The 26403-nt window shown below is 50.5% G+C and overlaps 2 protein-coding genes and 1 non-coding gene across 3 annotated transcripts in view; 2 read left to right on the top strand and 1 right to left on the bottom strand.

The window, feature by feature from the left end:
* Window positions 1-4169, bottom strand: part of LOC149358513 (uncharacterized) — a 28968-nt gene extending 24799 nt beyond the window's left edge. The window contains exon 1 of the mRNA XM_089570612.1: window positions 3948-4169. Coding sequence (XP_089426738.1) covers window positions 3948-4156 — 209 coding nt within the window. The 5' untranslated portion in view covers window positions 4157-4169. The remainder of the gene's footprint in view (window positions 1-3947) is intronic.
* The window catches only part of Oatp30B (Organic anion transporting polypeptide 30B), a 246754-nt gene that overhangs the window by 6776 nt on the left and 213575 nt on the right, over window positions 1-26403 (top strand). The gene's annotated exons all lie outside the window — the stretch shown is intronic.
* Window positions 2753-2825, top strand: TRNAR-CCU (transfer RNA arginine (anticodon CCU)). Its single transcript has one exon. It is a non-coding gene; the product is annotated as a tRNA-Arg (tRNA).

Genomic DNA, 26403 nt, shown 5'->3' on the forward strand with positions numbered 1-26403 from the left:
CCAAGCGTCGGCGCCCGGTTCGTCTGCCTTTATAGTGCGTGGCGAGGCCGAACGTTGTCCCCGGGGCGAAGCGTTGATCGACGTGCGCCCAGACCGCGGCGACGAGCAAACGGAATACCCCGAGGTCTTTGCCTCGAGCCCTTTGAACGCCTCCTGACCGCGCTAACCTGCCAGATTCGAGCGTCTACGGGTCGTATATATGGACAGAAGGTCCTTCGCGGTGTGCGAAGGCTGCAAAAGCGAGTCACCGCGTTTATATAGTTTTCTCCTCACGCTGCAGTGAGCACCTGACGTGGCGCTGGCGGAGCGTCAGCGTATCAATCGCTTCTTGAAGAGCAAAACCGTCGATGCCCCCCTCCCCCCCTTACCGGCCAATCCCTTCATCGATCTCCCTTTCGTCGGGAACAGATTGAAGGAGCCAGTGCGGACCACTTTGCGGTATGTGCGCGGCCGTCAAAAACAGTTTTGGCGAGCTCCGTGTTCGGCCGTATGCGTATAGTAGCTCTCTTTTACGTGTTGCCCTTTTCAGATGTTGCACATTCACATAGGGCTGCCGTGTTTCATAGAAAACGAATCGTATATACTTGAGGCAGACAGGTGTGTCTCGGCGTGTATGGAAGCTCGGTTTTCGGGGTTGTTGGATGGGTTCCTTTGCCTAGTTTTTGATTCCTCGCTCGTATATAGGCGCCGCCAGAATTCGCGATTGCTTTGTGGCCTCGTTGCTGCCGTGCGGGTTGCGATATGTGGTCAGTGAACTGGGTGAGCGCGGAAGAATTTCGCCCACGCGAAAAATGACAGCTGTCTTCCAGCCGACGGCTGCTCGTTGCTGCGTGATTCACAAATGCGGCTTCATGCTTACCATCCCCGAAACGACGCCCGCAGTAGTGCGTGCGCGCGTGTGTGTGTATATATATATATATATATATGCGTGCGAGTCGCAGTGGGACGATGAGCGAGCAGTGAGGAAGCGCCCTAAGAGATCTTGGCACCCTCGTCAGCGTCATTAGGACGCGTCGGCCCTTGGAACGTTCGTATGTGACCGCGTTCCGAGTTCGCTTGCCCAGATGTATCTTCCTTTTTGGCTGTGCACGTTTTCTGCGAGAATTCCGTGAAGAGCACGTGTATAAGGCTGTCCTTTCGGTCTTCTGAGTGGATGTTATCAGAAGATGTGCGCTAGTCAGGCTTTTTGAATGTTCAGTGACAGCGGCAGCGCATATATATGTCGCTGTGCACGGCAATGCTGGTCGTACGTTCCTCAGTGATTTTGCAGTGCTTGAATGTGCTCTGCGGACAGATTTGAATTGGCCTAGAATGATGAAGTACCAACTTCTGCACTGAATAGGGTACCGAAAAATAAGGCATGTGTCTCCATCACCGGCCGTTTCCACACGCTCGATGACGTCTTGTGAGATTTTTTGTTGAACAGAAGAGAAGAGTGCGTATTTGAATGTGACAGGGTAACCAGGGGGTGAAGTTCGCGGTGCTGTACATCGTTTGCCGCATCCGGTTCGCGTTAGTGGAATGCCCATTACGTTCTTTCTTGGACCCTCCGCACAACAGCACAGAAGGGGGTGAGCTCAACCCAGCGAGATACGGGGGGGCGCCGGATAGCGGAGGATTACGGGAAAGGTCAAACTCCCGACAGGGACAGATTCATTAGGTCGCATCCTGTGTGCACGTGCTTGCGGCGAGGCGGTATCCGCGTCACAGTGCGTGGCTTTTGTCCCATGTCTGCAGCGGCGTGCGTTGACACCTTGAAGCGCGGTCAACAGGATATTGCCACGCTAGCTGCAGGCATGAGGAGCGACGATGCGGAATAGATGGGTGGAAGTGGCTTTCCTTGAACTTGGGGCAACCGGACGTTGGGAAAGTGAGTGTTCGCGAAGCTCGCAGCAGTAAAGCATAATTATCCGAAATCGTGATGGTAGAAAGTGTACATATGTGTACGGTGTCGCGATGAGTTACCTTCTTTCCCCAATCATTGATTGGTTGTGTTATCCTTTCAAAATTGCTGATTGGTGATGTTTTCCTTTCCCCAATAAGTTATTAGGTGGATGTTTGTACAGTACCTGATTGGTTATTCTCCCCACCGAGAGCGGGGACATAGGGTTCAAAACCAGCTGTTTCGGCAGGACCGAGGGCTGGTTTCGTCACGTAGAACTACGAGCCAGTCAAGTGTATATATGTTTTCTCCTTGCTTGTATCTTCCTTCGTGCTTTTAATTGTTATAAAAGTTAACCTCTCCAGAAGTGTCCTCTTGCAATGTGATTGAGCAATTCGAATCTGCAAGACGTCAAGCATCTTCCAACAATCATCCTTTGTGTAATTTCCCTCTACGAGATCTTAAGAGGGGGTACCAACTGGCGCAGCCGTAGAGGGGACTTTTAAACAAGGGTAACAAGGGTAACAAGGGTAACAAGGGTAACAAGGGTAACAAGGGTAACCAGGGTAACAAGGGTAACCAGGGTAACCAGGGTAACCAGGGTAACCAGGGTAACCAGGGTATTACTAACTTTATAGCGTGGACGTCTATAAAAAAGGAAGGGGAAACACAAATTAAACATAAAGGATTAAAAACAAAAAAAAAAAGAAGCTAACCCACGACACGTGGACGCCGGCATGCACTAGCGGCAGCACTTCGCCCGCAGTGCAGAACTGACAACAGCGAAGAGCGGCGACAGTGCGCGCATGGACACGCCGGTAGAATGGATAACAAGTGCGGTAACAACCTGCGCGACGAGTTCAGACGTGCGCCCTCGTGGCCTAACGGATAAGGCATCGGTCTCCTAAACCGGGGATTGCGGGTTCGAGTCCCGCCGAGGGTAAGCTGATTTTTTTTTTCAATTACTTCCCAGGGATATGTAGGCGTTCTATTTCGCAACATATCTTTCTTAGGTCGTCCAGCCGCATACAAATTAGGATTAGATACGCCCTTCGGTATTTTGTGTGCGACCGAACGGTGGCGGCGTGCGCGGAGGGAATGGGATGTTGTGAGAGGGCCATTAAAGTTATTAGTGTGGTTCGCAGTGTGTGGGAGTTTAGCATACGAAAGTGACACACGGGCTATGAGGACGCCGCAGTGGAGGGTTGCAGATTAATTCGACTTCCTGGGTATTTTAAACATGCGGTGATATCGCACAGCACACGGGCGTTTTTGCGTTTCGCCTCCATCGAAATGCGGCCGTTGCTCCCGGGTTCGAACCCGCGGCATTTGGTCCAGCAGCCGAGAGCCGAAGCGACTGAGTGCGACTGATATTAAAATCAATGAACACTCTGAGACCAGCTGACTCGTTATTACTTGAGCGTAAGAAGGCTTACGCGTTGTGGCATAATGAGCATAATATTGCGACTATCAACGCTTGCGCATTGCATAGACAGAAGGTCGAGTAAAAAAAAAAAGGAATAACGCGAAAAAGACAAGTTTGAAGAGTCCGCAGGTGTAGTGACCCCCCCCCCCCCCCCCCCTATTTTCATAAAAAAAAAAAAAAAACCAAAAAAAGAGGGAAGGGTTTCAGGAGTTGGAAATTAGTTGGCAACTCTGGTGCGGGTATACACGGTGCGCTTGGTACCAGCACGGTCTCGGAAGCACTGCGAATGTGCAGTGGCTCCGATTCCGTGTATACCGTCCATTGTGGCAGCACCGAAATTCAAGTCGGGCCGCCGCGATGGCTCAGTGGTTACGGCGGTCGGCTACTGACCCGAAAGACGCGGGTGCGATCCCGGCCGCGGAGATCAAATTTCGATGGAGGCAAAATTCTAGAGGCCCGTGTGCTGTGCGATGTCAGTGCACGTTAAAGAACCCCAGGTGGTCGAAATTTCCGGAGCCTTTCACTACGGCGTCCTTCATAGACTGAGTCGCACTCCTCTAAAATCAAATCGAAATTCAGGTCTCCTGCAAACTCTTCATCTGACGGTGCTCACGGTGCTCAGAAGAAATGTTCCCTCACGTGTTGTTGATGGGACCGGTGCTGCGTCGTTGCGCGCCGCGGTACAGCCGCTCCGTTTCGTTGACGCCGCCGGTGGCGCTCCGGTCGTAGGTTCTTTGTCGGTCCGTCGAAACTAGTCGGGCACTAGGAGAACACGATGGACGCTGACTGTCGCCGTACTCGTACAATGAGTCCGGGTGCCACCGTACTAACTTCTGTGCGGAGAGCATGGCGCCCGCGTCTTCCCCCGTTGATACTGTGCAAGTGTCTTGTGCACCCTGTGCACACGGCGGCCCGAAAGAAGGCGGGCTCTGCTCCGGAGAGTTTTTCGCTCGGCGGGGTTCCGGCTTCGGTCAGGCGTGAAGACTCGGTCCCTCGTCCCTCCCACCACTGCTTGAATAATGCATGCGAAAGCAGAGCGCGGCTCTAGCCTGAGCTCTATTTTTAAGCGCGACGCCCCACGGCGGCGTGTAGTATAATCACACCGGCGGCGTTACTTGCAGTGACAGCATGCGGATACGTGCTACTATTTTCACTGCATAACTGCATATCTATTTTGCCTGCTTGTATACTGTACTACGAAAACTCCCCCCCCCCCCCCCCCCCCCCCCCCATCGCAGGAAGGGGTTAAAACAGATTTCAGAAGGCCGGATTCCTTAGGCCGAGTGAATTACTCGCGTCGTGTGCGTCGCACGGCGGCGGTTGGTATGCGAGTTTTGGTGTATCTCTTTCGCCGGGTCACGATTCCTCCTCGCCCTCTCCCTTTCCCTCCTCTTCGCTGATTGCAATGCAAATCGCACTGACTGTGCGCTTGAGGAAGGGTTCGCCTCAGCGGCGTGCCATTCTCAGCGTCCTCGGGCACTGCGTTCGATGGTCGGGCCCTTGAGCGTATGCTGTGGCAAGGTTTCCAATGCGCTTTCTCACGCGGCAGCTTTTGAGCCCCCCCCCCCCCCCCCCCCCCCCCCCCATTTGCCTGTGAGGTGAATGCTCATTTCGGTGGTCGTGCAGGAAATGGGTTGCAGCATCGATGTTTGGTTCAAGCTGTCGTAGTCGCAGCATGCGGGTAGCTTTGCGACGTGTATTCCACTTAAAAAGTTCTTAAGCCGCTGGACCTGCTTGCACATCATGCAGTGCAGTTCGATTATAATCCCAAGAGCTGGTAATATCTGGAGTGTGAGGTTGACGTTTCTCATCAGCATTTCAGGGCTTTACTATTCATGGGGAGCTACTAGTTTTGCGAGTGTCGGTGCATGTGTACTAGTTTGTAATTGCTGAAACAACTAGACGCACTGGGATGAGGACAGCAGCCGATTTCTTTCTCAGCATCAGCTGCTGCGTTGTTGCATCTAGTAGGCTTTAGATGCAGAGTTTGTGCAGTGTCTACAAGAGGGAAGAATTCTCGACTGAGTAGCTAAGTATATAAGCAAAAGCTTGAGGCGAGGAGAGAGCGCTATACTTTGTTATGAACTGCATGCTTGCTCTAATAGTGACACATCGCGTATGGTGTGACAGCGGGCTTATAGAAACTGGGAGGCTCTTCCGTTCTCTGTAATCGTTCTAGGAACGGAGCTTAACACCCTTCGGGGTCAGTGGCTGATTGAGAATTTTTTTTTTTTTGTCTGTTTCGAAAAGCAGGAAATAGCTGAAGGCGGCGAGTACTTTTAAGCCCCGGCTTTAAGCGCTATACTCTCTTTTCATTCTCTCAGGGTTTATATGATTCTGACCACCCATCTTCGTTTAGTCCAGTTGAAGATCAACTAAAGGAAAAAAGGATGAAATAAAAATTCACGGGAACGCCCAGTTCCGCTATGTGCTGAAAATACGATGGCATTGGCAGATTTTGGTGCCTTTGCCGGAAGTGACGTCCTTTCTCGTCTGGAGACGTCGCTTCCGGTCTGGTGTCTTCACTTCCCTGCAGCCAATGGGAGTGATTTAATATATTACGCCACTTCCCTTCAGCCAGTGGGAATGCTCCGGTGTGGTGACGTCACCGCCCTCCAGCCAGTGGGCGAATTTCATGATGGATGACGCATTTTGGTCCCTTGGTGCTTCTAAAAGGAGGAAATTATGAAAGATGTGGCGCGCGATAAAGTGCAGCGCTCACTACTGGGTATTTACGGCGGTAGATTCGTTATATGACGTTCTAGGCCCGCCTAGCCATTCGAAGCGCCATGTTTAACCAGGTTTTAAAGTGAACACAGAGATGGAAAGCGAGAGTGGAAAAAGGAAGCCTGGACGCCTTTCTATTTTTTTTTCTTCAACCCGTGATATCGTAAGGCTGGCGCAAGGACGTTTCGCATTTTCTCGCCTTTCCCCCTCATCACAATGCGGCAGCGCCCAAAGGCTCCCGGGGATGTCTAGCCTGCTGCTGCTACCGCTGCCACCGTGTCGCTCCTCACTAGCGGGAAGCTGTTAAAGCCAGCCGGGTGTGTGTGCATTGGCGGGTGCATCCAGCCGCGCGCAACGGAGCAGATACATAATACAGGGCGGTCGAGCATGACCACTCGTCACTTGGATGCGACGAGGATGCACCTTTTTTCCTTTTCCCCTGCGCGCACGGCTACATGCGGACCCATTGATTATGACGTAAACAGCCCAGAAGAAGATATAAAGTTGGGTAGAGCTAGAGAATAAAATAGGAGAGAAAAATAAATTTCGAGGCTGATGGAAGTTTTCTCCAGTCTGAGTGTGCTTTTTCCAGCATTGCGACGGAGGACGAAATTCGACACGCTTCGCGGTACTGGGCGTGATTGATATGGTGCGCTGCGCGCCGACGGGCCGCCTCTTTGAGGAGAAAACAACAAGAGGAGAGACAGAGAGAGAGAGGGAGGGGGGGGAGAAGGCGACGTGGAGATGAAGCGGCCAGGGTTTCTCAGATTTCACGTCTGGCTGAGCAGCCGCTGGCAGCGGCAGCAGCAGCAGAGATCTCTCTTCTCAAGAATACTGCCTCCCGGTTACGCGCATCTTTCCTTGCAGCGTAAGAGGAGGAGAAGGAAGAAGGAGGGGGAGGAGGAACGCCTCCTCCTTCAGCAGCGCATTTTCGCCAGGGATCCCCGGTATGTGATGTGGCGCATGGAAATTACAGGAAACGCAGCGATTTCGCTTGCGCTGTGGCGGCTTGCGCAACGAGTGCCTTCGGAGCAGCGATAGACGGACGATAAACACTACATGTGTGTGTGTGTGTAGAGTCGTAAAAAAAAAGGGGGGGGGGGTGATAGATGTATTCGCAAGGGATTAATCTATAGTGTATCATTTCTTGGTAGTTTGGCGACAAGTGCGTAACACGGCGCTCTGGTTTGTCTCTCGGCTGTATAGCGCGACTGAAAAGAGAGATGTGGCAACTCGCCTCGTTAAGCGCGCGCGACAGCCGATGGCAACGCGCCAGCAATCTCGGGAATCAAGGCTCCGCTCATTGAAGAACGAGCAGAACAAAGGCGCATGATTCTCTTTCGAGTCTACGGCCAATTCGCTGGCTATATACTTTTTTGCACTTCGACAGAGACGCTGGTTGCCGCTGCGAGTTTAGGTCCTTCGAATTTTTACTGCGGCTTTTTTGCCTGGTCTCCCGCCAGAAATAGATCGAGATGTGTGGTTACGGCCTATGAGGCGGTTGGGACAACGCCTTGCTTTCTTGTCGGCGTTGCGAAGTCATGTTTATTGGAAACAGTATCAACTACATCGATGCGGTTAGCTGTTGCGCAGCGTATAGTCGAGTAATTTCTGTAGCAGAGAAAGAATCCCTGTCGTAGCCATGCATAATTTTAGTCGGTGGGATCCGAGGCATTGGCGCCTACACGCATGCTTTCGGTAGCAGCTGCGCATGATAGGAGCCCTGTGCAGTTTTGTGGAGAAAGACGGAGGGAGGTGACTAATGGTACTTCATCCACCCACTTCGCCATTGGCATACGCGCTGTCGCGTGTATACTGCTTTTCAAGGCAGCATGCAAATGAACACTGCTTTTTCGAAGCAGTACTCCTCTGGCGCTGTCATATTCCGGGAAAGGGCGATCCGAAAATTGGCGGCTAGAAGTCGAGATGAGAAGAGGGAGGGTTGTCTCGCTTTTATGCTTCTCTTTGAAAAGCTGGATGTCCCTAAGCGCAAGGGAAATTGAGAACGAAGCACTAGAAATTAAGCAACGGAACGGCATCCATTTTACTCACCCGCCGCACAGTCATCGTCATAATTTTCGTTTCCTTCACTGCCAAGTGGGGGCTCTTCCTTCGTCCTTTAACTTTGCGAGCTCCGCTTCCAGTACTAGCGATTGTCGACCCATGGTTCATAGGGTATATAAATGAACTGTATATTCACTATAACGCTGTCATGATTTAGTGTTGAATTTGGCGGATAAGGCGTATTGCTTGAAATAGGTACGAGATCCAACTGGGTGCTTTTCAGACTTGTTATACAAAGTTAACCTGAAGCTTTATGGTGGGCTTTGGCTGATGTGAGAAGGAAAAACGATGTCAGGCCTCATTGGACCCAGCGCCGGTTTTTGGAATGTGATAAATGCAAAGTTCGATGACCAGCTCCTCCATATATCAACTTGGTCTCCTTCTTTCTAAATGCCAGTGACGGACTGTTTCTGCTTGAGGCTCCACGACAACGTTCCTTAAACGACTATGGGCACCAAATGTCTGCTTGCTTGTTTTCTTATTTCAAATGATGCGTTAGACATTAATATACGTGGACCACCCCGTAACAGTGGCCTGCGACCACTAAATAATTTATAATCGAATTTCTTGTCATGCTGTTTCGGCTTGGTTTCATCATGGCTGTGGCGTGTAGCTGACCTTTAGGTTACGTGAGGCATCAGAAAAAGAAATGACAATATAACTGTCGATACGTCGTTTGTTGTCATTCCAGCTCTTGAAGCAGGTTGGTTTAAGTGTTGCAGCGAACTGAAACAACGTATAAGCGTTTTTATTGCAGTATTTGTCGTGCCTCACGTGACCTTAAGGTCATCTACACGTCACAGCCTTCGTTCAGTTCATGGAGAAAAATCTTGGAGGAAGCGTGACGTCATAATCTTGAAGCCTAGTCATAAAAAATATAATGGAAAGCATCATAGGAAATAGGCCCTCACGTGACAAGGCAGCGGTAGCTCTTAGCCGGATTTCGGTTTCGCTCTCTTGTTCTGTGGCGCTGCGTTTATGCGTTACATCAAAGCCCGGACGTTCACTAAAAAGCACCGCAATCCAAGCTGGTTGGCAGTCTGGTAACTGTGGAGGGCCCATTTCCCAAGAGTCAGTGCGCAAAAGGGCCCTCGGCAGTGCTCGGCAGCGACGTCAGAGGAGGATGGCTTGCAGAGGCTAAGCGCATGACGTCATGCTCCCTCCTAGTCTTTTTTTTCCTCCATGGTTCAGTTCATGAAACCTAAACCGAAAAGGCATAAGGAAGAAATTCAATTACAAATTATTTAGCAGTGGTAGGCGAATACCACGCGGTGGTCCATGTATTCCATTGCCTAACGCATCGTTTGAAAGCAGAAAATACGCAACTAAATTGAGGTGTCCTTTAAACCTTGTTCAGACGCCGCTAACGTCCATCTCGTGCTTAAAGGGCCACTGACCAGGGTCCGGACATTTTTGAAAAACAAGCCCACTGCATAGATGAGGCATCGAAGATAACCTCTGCAAAATACTAGAGCCATGCGCGCCCCGAAAAGCTGCGAAAATTCAAATCAAAGCCCGTTCGTTCTTTCCTTCCTTCAAAAACGGGCCCGGCCCACTACTCTGCACCCCGCTGACGTCAAGGGGGGCTACTTTCGCTAAAGGCACTCCATTGGTGCATCGTTCTGACTGACGGGAGAAGGTTGGGCGTAGCCTTGGCGTCGCGTCGTCTGCACAACGCTTTCCGCAGCGCCTTCTGTTCTGGCTCATGCCTACAAACCCGCATGAAGGAACAAAAAAAAAAAACTGCGGAGGGAGCGTGCGGCGACAGCCTTGAACCCTAGCCATAAAAAGTAAAAAAACAGTAAAACTGAGGGAGTTGGCTCGCCCCCCCCCCCCCCCCCCCCCCGCCGTGATCCCGTCACGAGACGCTCTGCGTGCGCGCTCCCTTCTCAGTTTCTTTTCTTCTATGCGAGCCCCCCAAAACAAGGTTTTAATTAGTAGTGCAGCAGAGCCTTTCCCTCGCTCGCCCACTTTACCGCTCCGCACACATACCGCTTATCTTTCGTGCATCTTGCGTACGCCTTGACTCCAATGAATGACATATGCTTTGGAGCGGAGAAAAGACACAAACACACAGAACACAAACACGCATGGAGAAAAGCAAACGGGCGGTTGCCGGGTCCGCGCTTCGCCGTGTGTTTCGAACACAACCGACTTCCGCCCCTCCGCTCGTGAAACGGTGGGGAGGCCTAAAAGAAAATGAAAAGGTGCCTCGTTAACTGGGAATGACAAACAGATGTATGAAAGGATGCGCTCGCTAACAAGTCTAGGTGGTCGAGCCGATCGCGCCTCTCGATCGTTCAGTGTGCGGAGAAAATGCAAAAACCAAGAAAAGAATTCTATTGAAGGCGGGGCCATGACGTCGCCCTGTGACGCACTCCACAGACACCACGCCTCCGGCTTACACCGGAGAAGGAAGGGGTGATTTTGCCTTGCCGAGCCTACTCGACGAGGAGCGGGAGAGAAAAATTTCGAGGAGGGAATGGAAGGAGAGGAGGCTCGCTCAAAGTGAGGTAGAGAGTGTCTGCTGGCCGCGGGTGGGCAGGGGGCCTTTAAAAGTCAGAGAGCATGGATGCACGGGCGTCCATGTGCAACGTCCGACTGATCGAGGATGCGAATGCCTGCATCAGGCGGGCTGTTTTGCGCTACAGATTTCCTCTCTTCGTTCGCCTTCAAGGCGCGAGACAATGGGGGTCGGTGTGTTTTCTCGAGGAAGACACCCGCCTCTTGCCAAGATCCTTAGACAATGCGCTTTGTGAGCTCCTGGCACAACTTTCGCGCTTACTCACTTTACGCGCCTGTTTAGTGTGGTACGGGGTGGTAAATATGTGCGCAGTCAAAGATATAGGGTAGCGTTTTCTGTATCTGAAACTGCGTATTCAAAGTATGTGCATATATCAATGTGCACTTATAAACCACTGCTGCAAATCTTTCTTGTGGCTAGCGGTTGAGAGGAAAGTTTCCGTTGCCCGCGTTTTGCAGAGTTGTTGACCTCGGTTCGTAGATTTGTTTACGCTTCTTTATCGTGGCGCCGCGGTAAGGATCAGGCCACTCTTCGCCGCCGTGTAGTGAATATGAAATCAGCATGGCGTGGCCAGCTGAGTGTGTGGCGCAAGTTCCCTATGCGTTGTTTATAGATGGAAGCGCTTCGTGTACTTGCGTTACCCTGTGCCGTGGCCCAGTTTTTTTTTTTTTTGAGTTTGCGGAATATGGTGCTTTTTTCATTTGCTTCATGTTTACGGTTTAGTTGGCTGCTTCGGCCCATCAAACTTTATTTATTTACTTACATTGTGTGCTGCCTGAGTCTACTTCTGAGAAAGACGGGATGGTCGTTTCTCTTTTTTAATTTGGAGGCGACGAAAGTCGGCCATTTTTGGTTTTTGTTTACACTTTTTTCCAGACAATGAATTGGTACCGGGACCTTCGCGACCATTGTTGCGGTACCGGAAGAAAGATACAAAGGTTGCCACATAAATCCATGCACTGTACAAATTCCCGATTCGGAAAATGGCCTGAACATGAGAGCTAGTTGTCAGAAAATTTCCATTTATCCCTTTTTTCGGAGCGATTTCTCATGAAGATGTGGAGCATTATTCTAAGAAGCAATATCTGAAGCACAGTTGTTTCTCGTTCACATGTGCAAGCCCGGTGGACAGGCTTTAAAAGTCATTATTGTAAGTGGTTCCACTACCATCATGGGGTGCTTAGTTTTCAATGCCGCCAATCTCTGTCAGTTGAAACTTGGTTCAGCGCGAAAGACGAACACAAAGAAAGGAAACGACACACACGGAGCGCTACTAACAACTGATTTATTGATATATGCAAGAAACACATTTATGGACTTCACACGCATGCGCACAATCGGGCGGCTCCAGGCAACTTTAACAGTTTTAGATGGCTCACACTTATCTAAGCTCACATTATGTCACTGAAAAAAACGCGGGAACCAGATAAGGAAGATAACTCTGAACATGACAATGACAAAAGGAAAAAATATATGGATGGGATATGACCAAAACATTTCGAGAATCGACAGACGAAAAAAGACACGGGCCAGGAAGTTACAAGACGTTATATGACGTTGTCCAAAAACATACGCTCAGCTGAGTACAAACTTATGGAAGGGTCGCTGATGCACTGGCTAGACTTTTTATAAATATGAAAGGCCTCCAAAATGACTCTTGATGTTGTGCTTTTACTCCTGCCTAAAACCTTTGCTTCTTTGAACCGTGGTGTGCAGCTGTGCGCCACGGTTCAAAGAAGCAAAGGTGAACCAAGTTTAAACTATGTCCCACCAACTAGCCCAGCACGAAGTTTTGTCAATCTCTGTCAGTCTGGTCGAGGCTATACGTCACTGACACGTGACTCGCGTGTACACCGCTCGTGGCGATGGTATGCGTGGAAAGCAGAGCACACGCTTCCGCGAGTTGAGCACCGCCCATGCAGTGCAGGGCCAGAAACACCGAGCTCACGCTTTGGAGCAGATTAGGCGGATGCAATAGAACACCACTGTGTCCAGGTCACATGGCCTGGATATGTCGACACTGAAACCACTTACCGCTACCATGAAGACAACGCTGTGGCCAATTTCGACTATATAAGAGGGCATATTACTTCAGCTACTTTTGGAACGTAATGGAGTATATAGATGAATGGCTTCGCGCTCGTCGGGCCGGTGGCATAATTTTGTTCCGACACGTGGCGCGTTGGTGCTGTTGGCTATGGGGGGAGTTGGGGCTTCTATCCCACCGCTGCCACTAGTTGTTGACGCTGCCACCAGTTGTTGGCGCTGATGGGTCGGTTCGGGGTCGTTGCTAGCTCGCTGCTGCTGCTGCTCGCTTGACGGAACCGTGGTCAAGCTTCGACACCCGTTCCCACCACCACCAGGACATGAGTGCCCTCAAGTCGAAGAGTTAAGGTGAGGGGAGAAAGATTACAAGAGGGTTTATTTACATCTTTTTACAACATGGTTAGAGACTGAAGTGAGGCTCAAAATGAGGCGAAGTGAGCTCAAAATGAGGCGAAGTGAGCTGCTCTGCCGCATTCGTTCTCGACATTTATACTCTTCTCGTTCCCCAAAGTCCCTAGGTTGACGCCCACGCTGGAGTGGGAGGGGCCCAGATCACAAACAACACAAACTTGTGCGCACAAACACACCACTGCACTTAGGGTCACGCCCACGTCACATGTTGAGTCTGAGGGAGAGAAGGTTGTCGTCGAGGTAGCGTTGACTGGTAGGTGATGGCCTCCGGCCAGTCGAAGGTTTCTGCGGGTCACCGACATCTGCTGATAATCAAAGACACCCGCCGCTCGAGGCCGAAACAAAGAGGTCACGAAAAGGCCAGAAAGTGGTTCCTTGTCCCTTGTCGAACGATGCCCGCCAGCTCGTCGCGGTGCTTGGCACGCCTAAGAGCCACAGCAAACGAAGCCCTTTGTTCCCCCGGCACGCAATTGGGGAAGATAACGTCGGTCTCCCCGCGGCGGCGGCGGCGACACTTGAAGACTTCGGAAAGGCGGTCTGTTTTTGCTAAAACTTCAACCCCTTCTTTATGGTTCTGTACTCCGACCGGGAAGGGCTCGGTAAATGGAATCAGCTGTCACCTGGGTCCCGTGTGTGGTCCATGACGGCAGGCTTGGGGCAACGGTCGCCGAGTAGAAAGCAGGTACTCTCAGCCACCCAGGAGACATATGTGTGCTGGCTGCTTCCGCCGCTGCTTAGCCTTCGCCGTACCTTGCTTAACGACGACCCACGTCTGATAGTAATTCTTTCCAGGCCCGTGTACTACGATCTTTACAGCTCCTCCGCGGCCCGGAAAATCTCGAATGGCCAGCGTTCCCCACCGCTGGGCAGGAAGAGATGGGCTCGCGTCCACGTTGATATCTTGGCTTGCAACATCAACTCCCAAGGCAAACCCAAAACACCAAACCACCAACAAAGGAAAGCACAGATGGGACGTTCCAAACAACAAAGCACCACTCCACGCGCAAGCGTTCGGAATTCACTCAAGACCCACCAGGCTTCCTTTTAATTCCAAACAAAATCCTGCTCCAGAATACTGACCCCACAATTTTGCCCGAATTTAGGGTCAAAGCGAGCGTCCGCGTCACATCTGAGGTCACCAAAGACAGACTGCCACGTTGTACGACAAGCGGTGGTGTGTCAAAGCCTACAAATTTTGAATAGAAACTCCATTCCTTATCAATCAAGCTCTGATCCCCTATACCACCCGAATATCGAAAGTCTGCTTAAAATTTTGGCCCACGCTCAGTTTAATCCACTGGCTCTTCTCAAAGAAGCTTGATCGCTCGAGACTGAGAATCAACTGCTCCAGTTAAACTCACAGAGATGCGACTGCTCATCAGAATCCATACTCATTCCAGTACTGACGCAAAACTTCTCTTAAACTCATTGTGTCAGGCACCATAACCTATACACAAGCTGCTACAGCTGTTCTCCACAAAATTCTGCACCTTCACTTCATTCGGTTAATCTCCGAATACCGCAATCGGATAACTAACCACGCGCCAGGAAACACGAGTACGCAAATGAGCACAAATACACGCACTTTCTTTGCCTTCGCAAGGCATTAGCTACACTGCCGTTAATGTAGCAACAACTGCCAGGTATCTCAAGTCTAACACGTCCGAGTCTACTATCGATACAAAAGAAACCTGTGCCAACCTTCAAACACAGCAAAACTTAAATGCTCTGAACGGTTCCCACTATCCAAACAGCACATGGCCTACTCAGGAATCTTCGCTACACTCCTTTAGGTGCCCTTATTTCTCGGTAGCACGGCAAACTGCCACTAATTTCTAATTCAGACTTTAATCTTTATCTCAATTTTAAGAGAAAACACAGTAACGTCCGATCACTCTAAATCTTTAGCTCAAAACAAAGTAGCCTTTCCCTTCTCGATTTAGCCCACAAAAAAAAAGGAACAAAAAACCAGCTACTTCGAATGGCTCCGCGGGGGGTGAAAGCTGACTCACCTCCGCCGCGTTGAAGTGATTAGCCCTTCAGACGCGCCCTCTGGGGTCGCGCTTTGACTGATGACACTGCTGTCATTTCGTTACAAAAGGCTCCTGAAAAAAGCCATCTACGACTTCCTCTGTCGACTCCGCGCCCCCTCGACGCGCTCAGAAAGCCTTGGTAGCGCCTGCAAAGTCGAGAACCGGCTCTTGGCGACGCACAGCGACCAGCGCGAGAAGCTGTTCTTTGTTCTCGCCTCCAGCACGAAGCTCGGCTACCCTTTCGCCCTGCGCGCTTCCCGGAATCCAGTGCCGAAAGTGAAGGACGCATTCTTCTTTTCAATTGCGCGCGGTGAACCCGCCTGCGTGCGTGGCCTCTGTTGCTAAATCCCTGTGTTCGCACGCGCTGAGGGTCGCGCAACCTAGCGCCCTCCGGTCTCTCGGGCCGCTTTGCCTTTTCCCTTGCCGCCTTTCTGTCAGGTAGGGGTGGTCTGGGCTTTCCCGCAGGTCGATGCCCCTTGAAAAACCCCCCTCCTGCTCTGCTTGGAAGATGCGGTCTTCCCTTTCTGTTATTGCGGTCAGGTTTAGGATAATACACGCGTGTCGCCTGACCAGTAACTTTAGTCGCGAACTTACGATGTCCAATGCGGGAAGGCTCCGCTTTCTCATCTGCCGCCTTTCCATTATCACCTGTCCCCGCGCCTGAATTTAGGGCCTGACATTTCAACCGTTTCTTTTTTGTCCTTGCCCTTTTCCTTTTTTTCTTTGGACTTTCCGCGTGCACCGCCTGAGCCAAGACTGTTTCCTCCAGCCCTTGACATGCATCGCGTGATCCTTCATTAGTCACAAAATTGACCTCTTTGCCTTCGCAACAGATGGTCATCTCCACAGAGCTGACAGACGGACCTTCAGCTGCCCCGGAAATGAGCAGTTCGCTCCCCTGAAGGTAGTCCTCTGCAGCTGGCTCATCGCTCTCAGTGCTTTCCTCCGAAACGCACTGCTCTTTTCGAATCGGGCTCTCTTCCTGTGTCTCAGCCTGGCTTTCAATACTGCGTTTTAACTCAACAGCAGCTTCGCACTCTTGATACGCCAGCTTCGCCGAGATATCCACAACACTGGCTTGGTCACTCACGCTCTGAGTGGTTTCCTCTGAAACGCACTGCTCATCTAGAATCGGGCTCTCGTCCTTTTTCTCAGCATGGCGTTCAATACTGCGTTTTAACCCAACAGCAGCTCCACACTCTTTATTCGCCAGCTTCGCCGAGGTAGCCACAACATTGGCTTGTTCACTGACGCCGCAGTGACGCTTTAGCTCACAGTTGCCACGATTCTCAATCACTAAAGGGCTTCCCTTTGTTTCCTTTTCGAAACGTCTTCCTTTGGGGAAGTTATCCCTTTCACACCCGTGCCGGTTAGTCGCCTGTACAGGCCCCTTTCTAGCGTCCTCACGCTTAACCAAATCGGCCACGGTTTCTACTCTCACTGCACAGCCTCTCTTCGGAGCTCTCTCTATTCTAAACCGCGGGTGCCGGTTAGACTCCGTTTCTCGGCCCTTATTCGCAGGTTTGCGACTACCTGACTGGGCGACGGTCTGTTTAGCTAGCTTGGGAAGTCTCTCTTGGCTCGGCTTTGTCCGACGCCATCCATGCCCTCTCCACTCGTTTTCTGAACGAGCTCTCGCGGAGTTACACTTAGCTAACTCGGAGACGGTCTCTGTAGCCTCTCTATTTTGGCCGTGCTCTGTCGTGTGCCATCCATGCCGGTTTTGCGCCATTTCGCAATCCTGTATTATGGCGTCATGTCTCTCTAACTCGGCGATGGACTGGAACATTGAAGGCCATGTCTGGATGGAGATAGCGTCACTCATTGCTACTTCGTTCCCATTAAGACCACTGAGCATTGCGAGCCGCCTTTTCTCAGCCTCGAGTTTAAGCTCTTTTAGCTCCGCTGCTAGCTTCTCCATACACTCCTGGTGCTGTGCCTCTCGTTCCTCTCTTTCCGCTTCCTCAGCTCTTTTACGCTCCTGTTCTTTTGCCCACCTGTGCGTATTATCCCAAGCAATTTCAAAATCATCTTCTTCTTCCGTTTCAAAACATTTGATTGCCTGGATAATATCCGCATCTTTCGCTCTTTCCTCCACATCCACACTTAACTCGTCGCACAAGAACAACAGTTCTGTCCTCGACAACCTCGTCAGGTCCACGGTCGCTGCTTTTAAATATTGGTTTTGCTCGCTCATGGTGATTCTGTGCAACTACCCCTGTGCTACAGACACACAAACACCCGATCAACCAGCAGTTCAAATTATTAACCCAGAATTTGAAGCCTGGAGGATCCAAAGCGAAAGCCAAACACTCACCCTCAGATGCAGCACCATGTCACCAGGTTCATCACACCGCTGCCAACCAGTTGTTGGCTATGGGGGGAGTTGGGGGAGTTGGGGCTTCTATCCCACCGCTGCCACCAGTTGTTGGCTATGGGGGGAGTTGGGGCTTCTATCCCACCGCTGCCACTAGTTGTTGACGCTGCCACCAGTTGTTGGCGCTGATGGGTCGGTTCGGGGTCGTTGCTAGCTCGCTGCTGCTGCTGCTCGCTTGACGGAACCGTGGTCAAGCTTCGACACCCGTTCCCACCACCACCAGGACATGAGTGCCCTCAAGTCGAAGAGTTAAGGTGAGGGGAGAAAGATTACAAGAGGGTTTATTTACATCTTTTTACAACATGGTTAGAGACTGAAGTGAGGCTCAAAATGAGGCGAAGTGAGCTCAAAATGAGGCGAAGTGAGCTGCTCTGCCGCATTCGTTCTCGACATTTATACTCTTCTCGTTCCCCAAAGTCCCTAGGTTGACGCCCACGCTGGAGTGGGAGGGGCCCAGATCACAAACAACACAAACTTGTGCGCACAAACACACCACTGCACTTAGGGTCACGCCCACGTCACATGTTGAGTCTGAGGGAGAGAAGGTTGTCGTCGAGGTAGCGTTGACTGGTAGGTGATGGCCTCCGGCCAGTCGAAGGTTTCTGCGGGTCACCGACATCTGCTGATAATCAAAGACACCCGCCGCTCGAGGCCGGAACAAAGAGGTCACGAAAAGGCCAGAAAGTGGTTCCTTGTCCCTTGTCGAACGATGCCCGCCAGCTCGTCGCGGTGCTTGGCACGCCTAAGAGCCACAGCAAACGAAGCCCTTTGTTCCCCCGGCACGCTCACAGCAATTGGGGAAGATAACGTCGGTCTCCCCGCGGCGGCGGCGGCGACACTTGAAGACTTCGGAAAGGCGGTCTGTTTTTGCTAAAACTTCAACCCCTTCTTTATGGTTCTGTACTCCGACCGGGAAGGGCTCGGTAAATGGAATCAGCTGTCACCTGGGTCCCGTGTGTGGTCCATGACGGCAGGCTTGGGGCAATGGTCGCCGAGTAGAAAGCAGGTACTCTCAGCCACCCAGGAGACATATGTGTGCTGGCTGCTTCCGCCGCTGCTTAGCCTTCGCCATACCTTGCTTAAAGGGCCACGGACCACCCCAGCTCAGCAGACACTCTCTACCTCTCTTTCAGCGAGCCTCCTCTCCTTCCATTCCCTCCTCGAAATTCTTCTCTCCCGCTCCTCGTCGAGTAGGCTCGGCAAGGCAAAATCACCCCTTCCTTCTCCGACGTAAGCCGGAGGCGTGGTGTCTGTGGAGTGCGTCACGGGGCTACGTCATGGCCCCGCCTTCAATAGAATTCTTTTCTTGGTTTTTGCTGCTGGGGCTGAAACAGCGTCGTCGCATTTTCTCCGCACACTGAACGATCGAGAGGCGCGATCGGCTCGACCACCTAGACTTGTTAGCGAGCGCACCCTTTCATACATCTGTTTGTCATTACCAGTTAGCGAGCCACCTTTTCATTTTTTTTTTAGGCCTCCCCACGGTTTCACGAGCGGATGGGCGGAAGTCGTTTCTGTTCGAAACACACGGCGAAGTGCGGACCCGGCAACCGCCCGTTTGCTTTTCTTCATGTGTGTTTGTGTTCTGTGTGTTTGTGTCTTTTCTCCGCTCCGAAGCCCATGTCGTTCATTGGAGTCAGGGCGTACGCAAGATGCATGGAGGATAAGCGGTGTCTATGCGGAGCGCTCAAGTGGACGAGCGAGGGAAAGGCTCTGCTGCACTACTAATTAAAACCTTGTTTTGGGGGGCTCGCATAGAAGAAAAGAAACTGAGAAGGGAGCGCGCACGCAGAGCTTCTCGTGACGTGATCACGGCGGGGGGGGGGGGAGGGGGGGGGGCGAGCCAACTCCCTCAGTTTTACTATTTTTTACTTTTTATGGCAAGGGTTCAAGGCTGTCGCCGCACGCTCCCTCCGCAGTTTTTTTTTTTTCCTTCATGCGGGTTTGGAGGCATGAGCCAGAACAGAAGGCGCTGGGGAAAGCCTTGTGCAGACGACGCGACGCCAAGGCTACGCCCAACCTTCTCCCGTCAGTCAGAACGATGCACCAATGGAGTGCCTTTAGCGAAAGTAGCCACCCTTGACGTCAGCGGGGTGCAGAGTAGTGGGCGGGGCCCGTTTTTGAAGGAAGGAAAGAACGAACGGGCTTTGATTTGAATTTTCGCAGCTTTTCGGGGCGCGCATGGCTCTAGTATTTTGCAGAGGTTATCTTCGATGCCTCATCTATGCAGTGGGCTTGTTTTTCAAAAATGTCCGGACCCTGGTCAGTGGCCCTTTAACGACGACCCACGTCTGATAGTAATTCTTTCCAGGCCCGTGTACTACGATCTTTACAGTGCAGTCTAAACAGAAAGGAGTAAAAAGGGAGTGCGCCGGAGGAGGGTTTACACCCTTTTTACTCCAATTTATGCGTATTCGTGTTCAGACGACCAAAGGAGTAAAAAGGGAGTGCGCCGGAGGAGGGTTTACACCCTTTTTACTCCAATTTAGGCGTATTCGTGTTCAGACGACCAAAGGAGTAAAAAGGGAGTGCGCCGGAGGAGGGTTTACACCCTTTTTACTCCAATTTAGGCGTATTCGTGTTCAGACGACCAAAGGAGTAAAAAGGGAGTGTGCCGGAGGAGGGTTTACACCCTTTTTACTCCAATTTATGCGTATTCGTGTTCAGACGACCAAAGGAGTAAAAAGGGAGTGTGCCGGAGGAGGGTTTACACCCTTTTTACTCCAATTTATGCGTATTCGTGTTCAGACGACCAAAGGAGTAAAAAGGGAGTGCGCCGGAGGAGGGTTTACACCCTTTTTACTCCAATTTAGGCGTATTCGTGTTCAGACGACCAAAGGAGTAAAAAGGGAGTGCGCCGGAGGAGGGTTTACACCCTTTTTACTCCAATTTAGGCGTATTCGTGTTCAGACGACCAAAGGAGTAAAAAGGGAGTGTGCCGGAGGAGGGTTTACACCCTTTTTACTCCAATTTATGCGTATTCGTGTTCAGACGACCAAAGGAGTAAAAAGGGAGTGCGCCGGAGGAGGGTTTACACCCTTTTTACTCCAATTTAGGCGTATTCGTGTTCAGACGACCAAAGGAGTAAAAAGGGAGTGCGCCGGAGGAGGGTTTACACCCTTTTTACTCCAATTTAGGCGTATTCGTGTTCAGACGACCAAAGGAGTAAAAAGGGAGTGTGCCGGAGGAGGGTTTACACCCTTTTTACTCCAATTTATGCGTATTCGTGTTCAGACGACCAAAGGAGTAAAAAGGGAGTGTGCCGGAGGAGGGTTTACACCCTTTTTACTCCAATTTATGCGTATTCGTGTTCAGACGACCAAAGGAGTAAAAAGGGAGTGCGCCGGAGGAGGGTTTACACCCTTTTTACTCCAATTTAGGCGTATTCGTGTTCAGACGACCAAAGGAGTAAAAAGGGAGTGCGCCGGAGGAGGGTTTACACCCTTTTTACTCCAATTTAGGCGTATTCGTGTTCAGACGACCAAAGGAGTAAAAAGGGAGTGTGCCGGAGGAGGGTTTACACCCTTTTTACTCCAATTTATGCGTATTCGTGTTCAGACGACCAAAGGAGTAAAAAGGGAGTGCGCCGGAGGAGGGTTTACACCCTTTTTACTCCAATTTAGGCGTATTCGTGTTCAGACGACCAAAGGAGTAAAAAGGGAGTGCGCCGGAGGAGAGTTTACACCCTTTTTACTCCAATTTATGCGTATTCGTGTTCAGACGACCAAAGGAGTAAAAAGGGAGTGCGCCGGAGGAGGGTTTACACCCTTTTTACTCCAATTTAGGCGTATTCGTGTTCAGACGACCAAAGGAGTAAAAAGGGAGTGCGCCGGAGGAGGGTTTACACCCTTTTTACTCCAATTTAGGCGTATTCGTGTTCAGACGACCAAAGGAGTAAAAAGGGAGTGTGCCGGAGGAGGGTTTACACCCTTTTTACTCCAATTTATGCGTATTCGTGTTCAGACGACCAAAGGAGTAAAAAGGGAGTGTGCCGGAGGAGGGTTTACACCCTTTTTACTCCAATTTATGCGTATTCGTGTTCAGACGACCAAAGGAGTAAAAAGGGAGTGCGCCGGAGGAGAGTTTACACCCTTTTTACTCCAATTTATGCGTATTCGTGTTCAGACGACCAAAGGAGTAAAAAGGGAGTGCGCCGGAGGAGGGTTTACACCCTTTTTACTCCAATTTATGCGTATTCGTGTTCAGACGACCAAAGGAGTAAAAAGGGAGTGCGCCGGAGGAGGGTTTACACCCTTTTTACTCCAATTTATGCGTATTCGTGTTCAGACGACCAAAGGAGTAAAAAGGGAGTGCGCCGGAGGAGGGTTTACACCCTTTTTACTCCAATTTAGGCGTATTCGTGTTCAGACGACCAAAGGAGTAAAAAGGGAGTGCGCCGGAGGAGGGTTTACACCCTTTTTACTCCAATTTATGCGTATTCGTGTTCAGACGACCAAAGGAGTAAAAAGGGAGTGCGCCGGAGGAGGGTTTACACCCTTTTTACTCCAATTTAGGCGTATTCGTGTTCAGACGACCAAAGGAGTAAAAAGGGAGTGCGCCGGAGGAGGGTTTACACCCTTTTTACTCAATTTATGCGTATTCGTGTTCAGACGACCAAAGGAGTAAAAAGGGAGTGCGCCGGAGGAGGGTTTACACCCTTTTTACTCCAATTTAGGCGTATTCGTGTTCAGACGACCAAAGGAGTAAAAAGGGAGTGCGCCGGAGGAGGGTTTACACCTTTTTTACTCCAATTTATGCGTATTCGTGTTCAGACGACCAAAGGAGTAAAAAGGGAGTGCGCCGGAGGAGAGTTTACACCCTTTTTACTCCAATTTATGCGTATTCGTGTTCAGACGACCAAAGGAGTAAAAAGGGAGTGCGCCGGAGGAGAGTTTACACCCTTTTTACTCCAATTTATGCGTATTCGTGTTCAGACGACCAAAGGAGTAAAAAGGGAGTGCGCCGGAGGAGAGTTTACACCCTTTTTACTCCAATTTATGCGTATTCGTGTTCAGACGACCAAAGGAGTAAAAAGGGAGTGCGCCGGAGGAGAGTTTACACCCTTTTTACTCCAATTTATGCGTATTCGTGTTCAGACGACCAAAGGAGTAAAAAGGGAGTGCGCCGGAGGAGAGTTTACACCCTTTTTACTCCAATTTATGCGTATTCGTGTTCAGACGACCAAAGGAGTAAAAAGGGAGTGCGCCGGAGGAGAGTTTACACCCTTTTTACTCCAATTTATGCGTATTCGTGTTCAGACGACCAAAGGAGTAAAAAGGGAGTGCGCCGGAGGAGGGTTTACACCCTTTTTACTCCAATTTAGGCGTATTCGTGTTCAGACGACCAAAGGAGTAAAAAGGGAGTGTGCCGGAGGAGGGTTTACACCCTTTTTACTCCAATTTATGCGTATTCGTGTTCAGACGACCAAAGGAGTAAAAAGGGAGTGCGCCGGAGGAGGGTTTACACCCTTTTTACTCCAATTTAGGCGTATTCGTGTTCAGACGACCAAAGGAGTAAAAAGGGAGTGCGCCGGAGGAGGGTTTACACCCTTTTTACTCCAATTTAGGCGTATTCGTGTTCAGACGACCAAAGGAGTAAAAGGGAGTGTGCCGGAGGAGGGTTTACACCCTTTTTACTCCAATTTATGCGTATTCGTGTTCAGACGACCAAAGGAGTAAAAAGGGAGTGTGCCGGAGGAGGGTTTACACCCTTTTTACTCCAATTTATGCGTATTCGTGTTCAGACGACCAAAGGAGTAAAAAGGGAGTGCGCCGGAGGAGGTTTACACCCTTTTTACTCCAATTTAGGCGTATTCCGTGTTCAGACGACCAAAGGAGTAAAAGGGAGTGCGCCGGAGGAGGGTTTACACCCTTTTTACTCCAATTTAGGCGTATTCGTGTTCAGACGACCAAAGGAGTAAAAAGGGAGTGTGCCGGAGGAGGGTTTACCACCCTTTTTACTCCAATTTATGCGTATTCGTGTTCAGACGACCAAAGGAGTAAAAAGGGAGTGCGCCGGAGGAGGGTTTACACCCTTTTTACTCCAATTTAGGCGTATTCGTGTTCAGACGACCAAAGGAGTAAAAAGGGAGTGCGCCGGAGGAGAGTTTACAACCTTTTTACTCCAATTTATGCGTATTCGTGTTCAGACGACCAAAGGAGTAAAAGGGAGTGCGCCGGAGGAGGGTTTACACCCTTTTTTCTCCAATTTAGGCGTATTCGTGTTCAGACGACCAAAGGAGTAAAAAGGGAGTGCGCGGAGGAGGGTTTACACCCTTTTTACTCCAATTTAGGCGTATTCGTGTTCAGACGACCAAAGGAGTAAAAAGGGAGTGTGCCGGAGGAGGGTTTACACCCTTTTTACTCCAATTTATGCGTATTCGTGTTCAGACGACCAAAGGAGTAAAAAGGGAGTGTGCCGGAGGAGGGTTTACACCCTTTTTACTCCAATTTATGCGTATTCGTGTTCAGACGACCAAAGGAGTAAAAAGGGAGTGCGCCGGAGGAGAGTTTACACCCTTTTTACTCCAATTTATGCGTATTCGTGTTCAGACGACCAAAGGAGTAAAAAGGGAGTGCGCCGGAGGAGGGTTTACACCCTTTTTACTCCAATTTATGCGTATTCGTGTTCAGACGACCAAAGGAGTAAAAAGGGAGTGCGCCGGAGGAGGGTTTACACCTTTTTACTCCAATTTATGCGTATTCGTGTTCAGACGACCAAAGGAGTAAAAAGGGAGTGCGCCGGAGGAGGGTTTACACCCTTTTTACTCAATTTAGGCGTATTCGTGTTCAGACGACCAAAGGAGTAAAAAGGGAGTGCGCCGGAGAGGGTTTACACCCTTTTTACTCCAATTTATGCGTATTCGTGTTCAGACGACCAAAGGAGTAAAAAGGGAGTGCGCCGGAGGAGGGTTTACACCCTTTTTACTCCAATTTAGGCGTATTCGTGTTCAGACGACCAAAGGAGTAAAAAGGGAGTGCGCCGGAGGAGGGTTTACACCCTTTTTACTCAATTTATGCGTATTCGTGTTCAGACGACCAAAGGAGTAAAAAGGGAGTGCGCCGGAGGAGGGTTTACACCCTTTTTACTCCAATTTAGGCGTATTCGTGTTCAGACGACCAAAGGAGTAAAAAGGGAGTGCGCCGGAGGAGGGTTTACACCTTTTTACTCCAATTTATGCGTATTCGTGTTCAGACGACCAAAGGAGTAAAAAGGGAGTGCGCCGGAGGAGAGTTTACCACCCTTTTTACTCCAATTTATGCGTATTCGTGTTCAGACGACCAAAGGAGTAAAAAGGGAGTGCGCCGGAGGAGAGTTTACACCCTTTTTACTCCAATTTATGCGTATTCGTGTTCAGACGACCAAAGGAGTAAAAAGGGAGTGCGCCGGAGGAGAGTTTACAACCCTTTTTACTCCAATTTATGCGTATTCGTGTTCAGACGACCAAAGGAGTAAAAAGGGAGTGCGCCGGAGGAGGGTTTACACCCTTTTTACTCCAATTTAGGCGTATTCGTGTTCAGACGACCAAAGGAGTAAAAAGGGAGTGCGCCGGAGGAGGGTTTACACCCTTTTTACTCCAATTTATGCGTATTCGTGTTCAGACGACCAAAGGAGTAAAAAGGGAGTGCGCCGGAGGAGGGTTTACACCCTTTTTACTCCAATTTATGCGTATTCGTGTTCAGACGACCAAAGGAGTTAAAAGGGAGTGCGCCGGAGGAGGGTTTACACCCTTTTTACTCCAATTTAGGCGTATTCGTGTTCAGACGACCAAAGGAGTAAAAAGGGAGTGCGCCGGAGGAGGGTTTACACCCTTTTTACTCCAATTTAGGCGTATTCGTGTTCAGACGACCAAAGGAGTAAAAAGGGAGTGCGCCGGAGGAGGGTTTACACCCTTTTTACTCCAATTTATGCGTATTCGTGTTCAGACGACCAAAGGAGTAAAAAGGGAGTGCGCCGGAGGAGGGTTTACACCCTTTTTACTCCAATTTAGGCGTATTCGTGTTCAGACGACCAAAGGAGTAAAAAGGGAGTGCGCCGGAGGAGGGTTTACACCCTTTTTACTCCAATTTATGCGTATTCGTGTTCAGACGACCAAAGGAGTAAAAAGGGAGTGCGCCGGAGGAGGGTTTACACCCTTTTTACTCCAATTTAGGCGTATTCGTGTTCAGACGACCAAAGGAGTAAAAAGGGAGTGCGCCGGAGGAGGGTTTACACCCTTTTTACTCCAATTTAGGCGTATTCGTGTTCAGACGACCAAAGGAGTAAAAAGCGAGTGCGCCGGAGGAGGGTTTACACCCTTTTTACTCCAATTTATGCGTATTCGTGTTCAGACGACCAAAGGAGTAAAAAGGGAGTGCGCCGGAGGAGGGTTTACACCCTTTTTACTCCAATTTAGGCGTATTCGTTTTCAGACGACCAAAGGAGTAAAAAGGGAGTGTGCCGGAGGAGGGTTTACACCCTTTTTACTCCAATTTAGGCGTATTCGTGTTCAGACGACCAAAGGAGTAAAAAGGGAGTGCGCCGGAGGAGGGTTTACACCCTTTTTACTCCAGTTTAGGCGTATTCGAGTTCAGACGTCGATGGCAGCTCTGGAGCACCGATTGTGGAGAACACATTTTCAGCAGGTGCACTCTTGGTCAAGACACAGCTGTAGCGCTGCGGAAACTGTGCTCAACAGCGGTTTGTCTTGAAAACGGTCAACGTGAAATAGTGGCGGGACACGAGCGCAAGTCATTGAGGCTTGGCGTGCTGGACGTCGATCATCCGGCGATAGAGACTCTGCGTCGGGTATAGATTCGATCGATGGCCTCTGTCCTGGAGGGGACGGCTCGCGTGACCAGCGACCGCTGCGGACAATGGGGCATTGCGGCCCGCCTTCCTCCTGCAGCGGCCCAACTGGCGTTACTTCTGCTG

The sequence above is a fragment of the Amblyomma mixtum genome, chromosome 2, assembly GCF_055824585.1.
Source record: "Amblyomma mixtum isolate Tamu chromosome 2, ASM5582458v1, whole genome shotgun sequence".
Classification (NCBI taxonomy): domain Eukaryota; kingdom Metazoa; phylum Arthropoda; class Arachnida; order Ixodida; family Ixodidae; genus Amblyomma; species Amblyomma mixtum.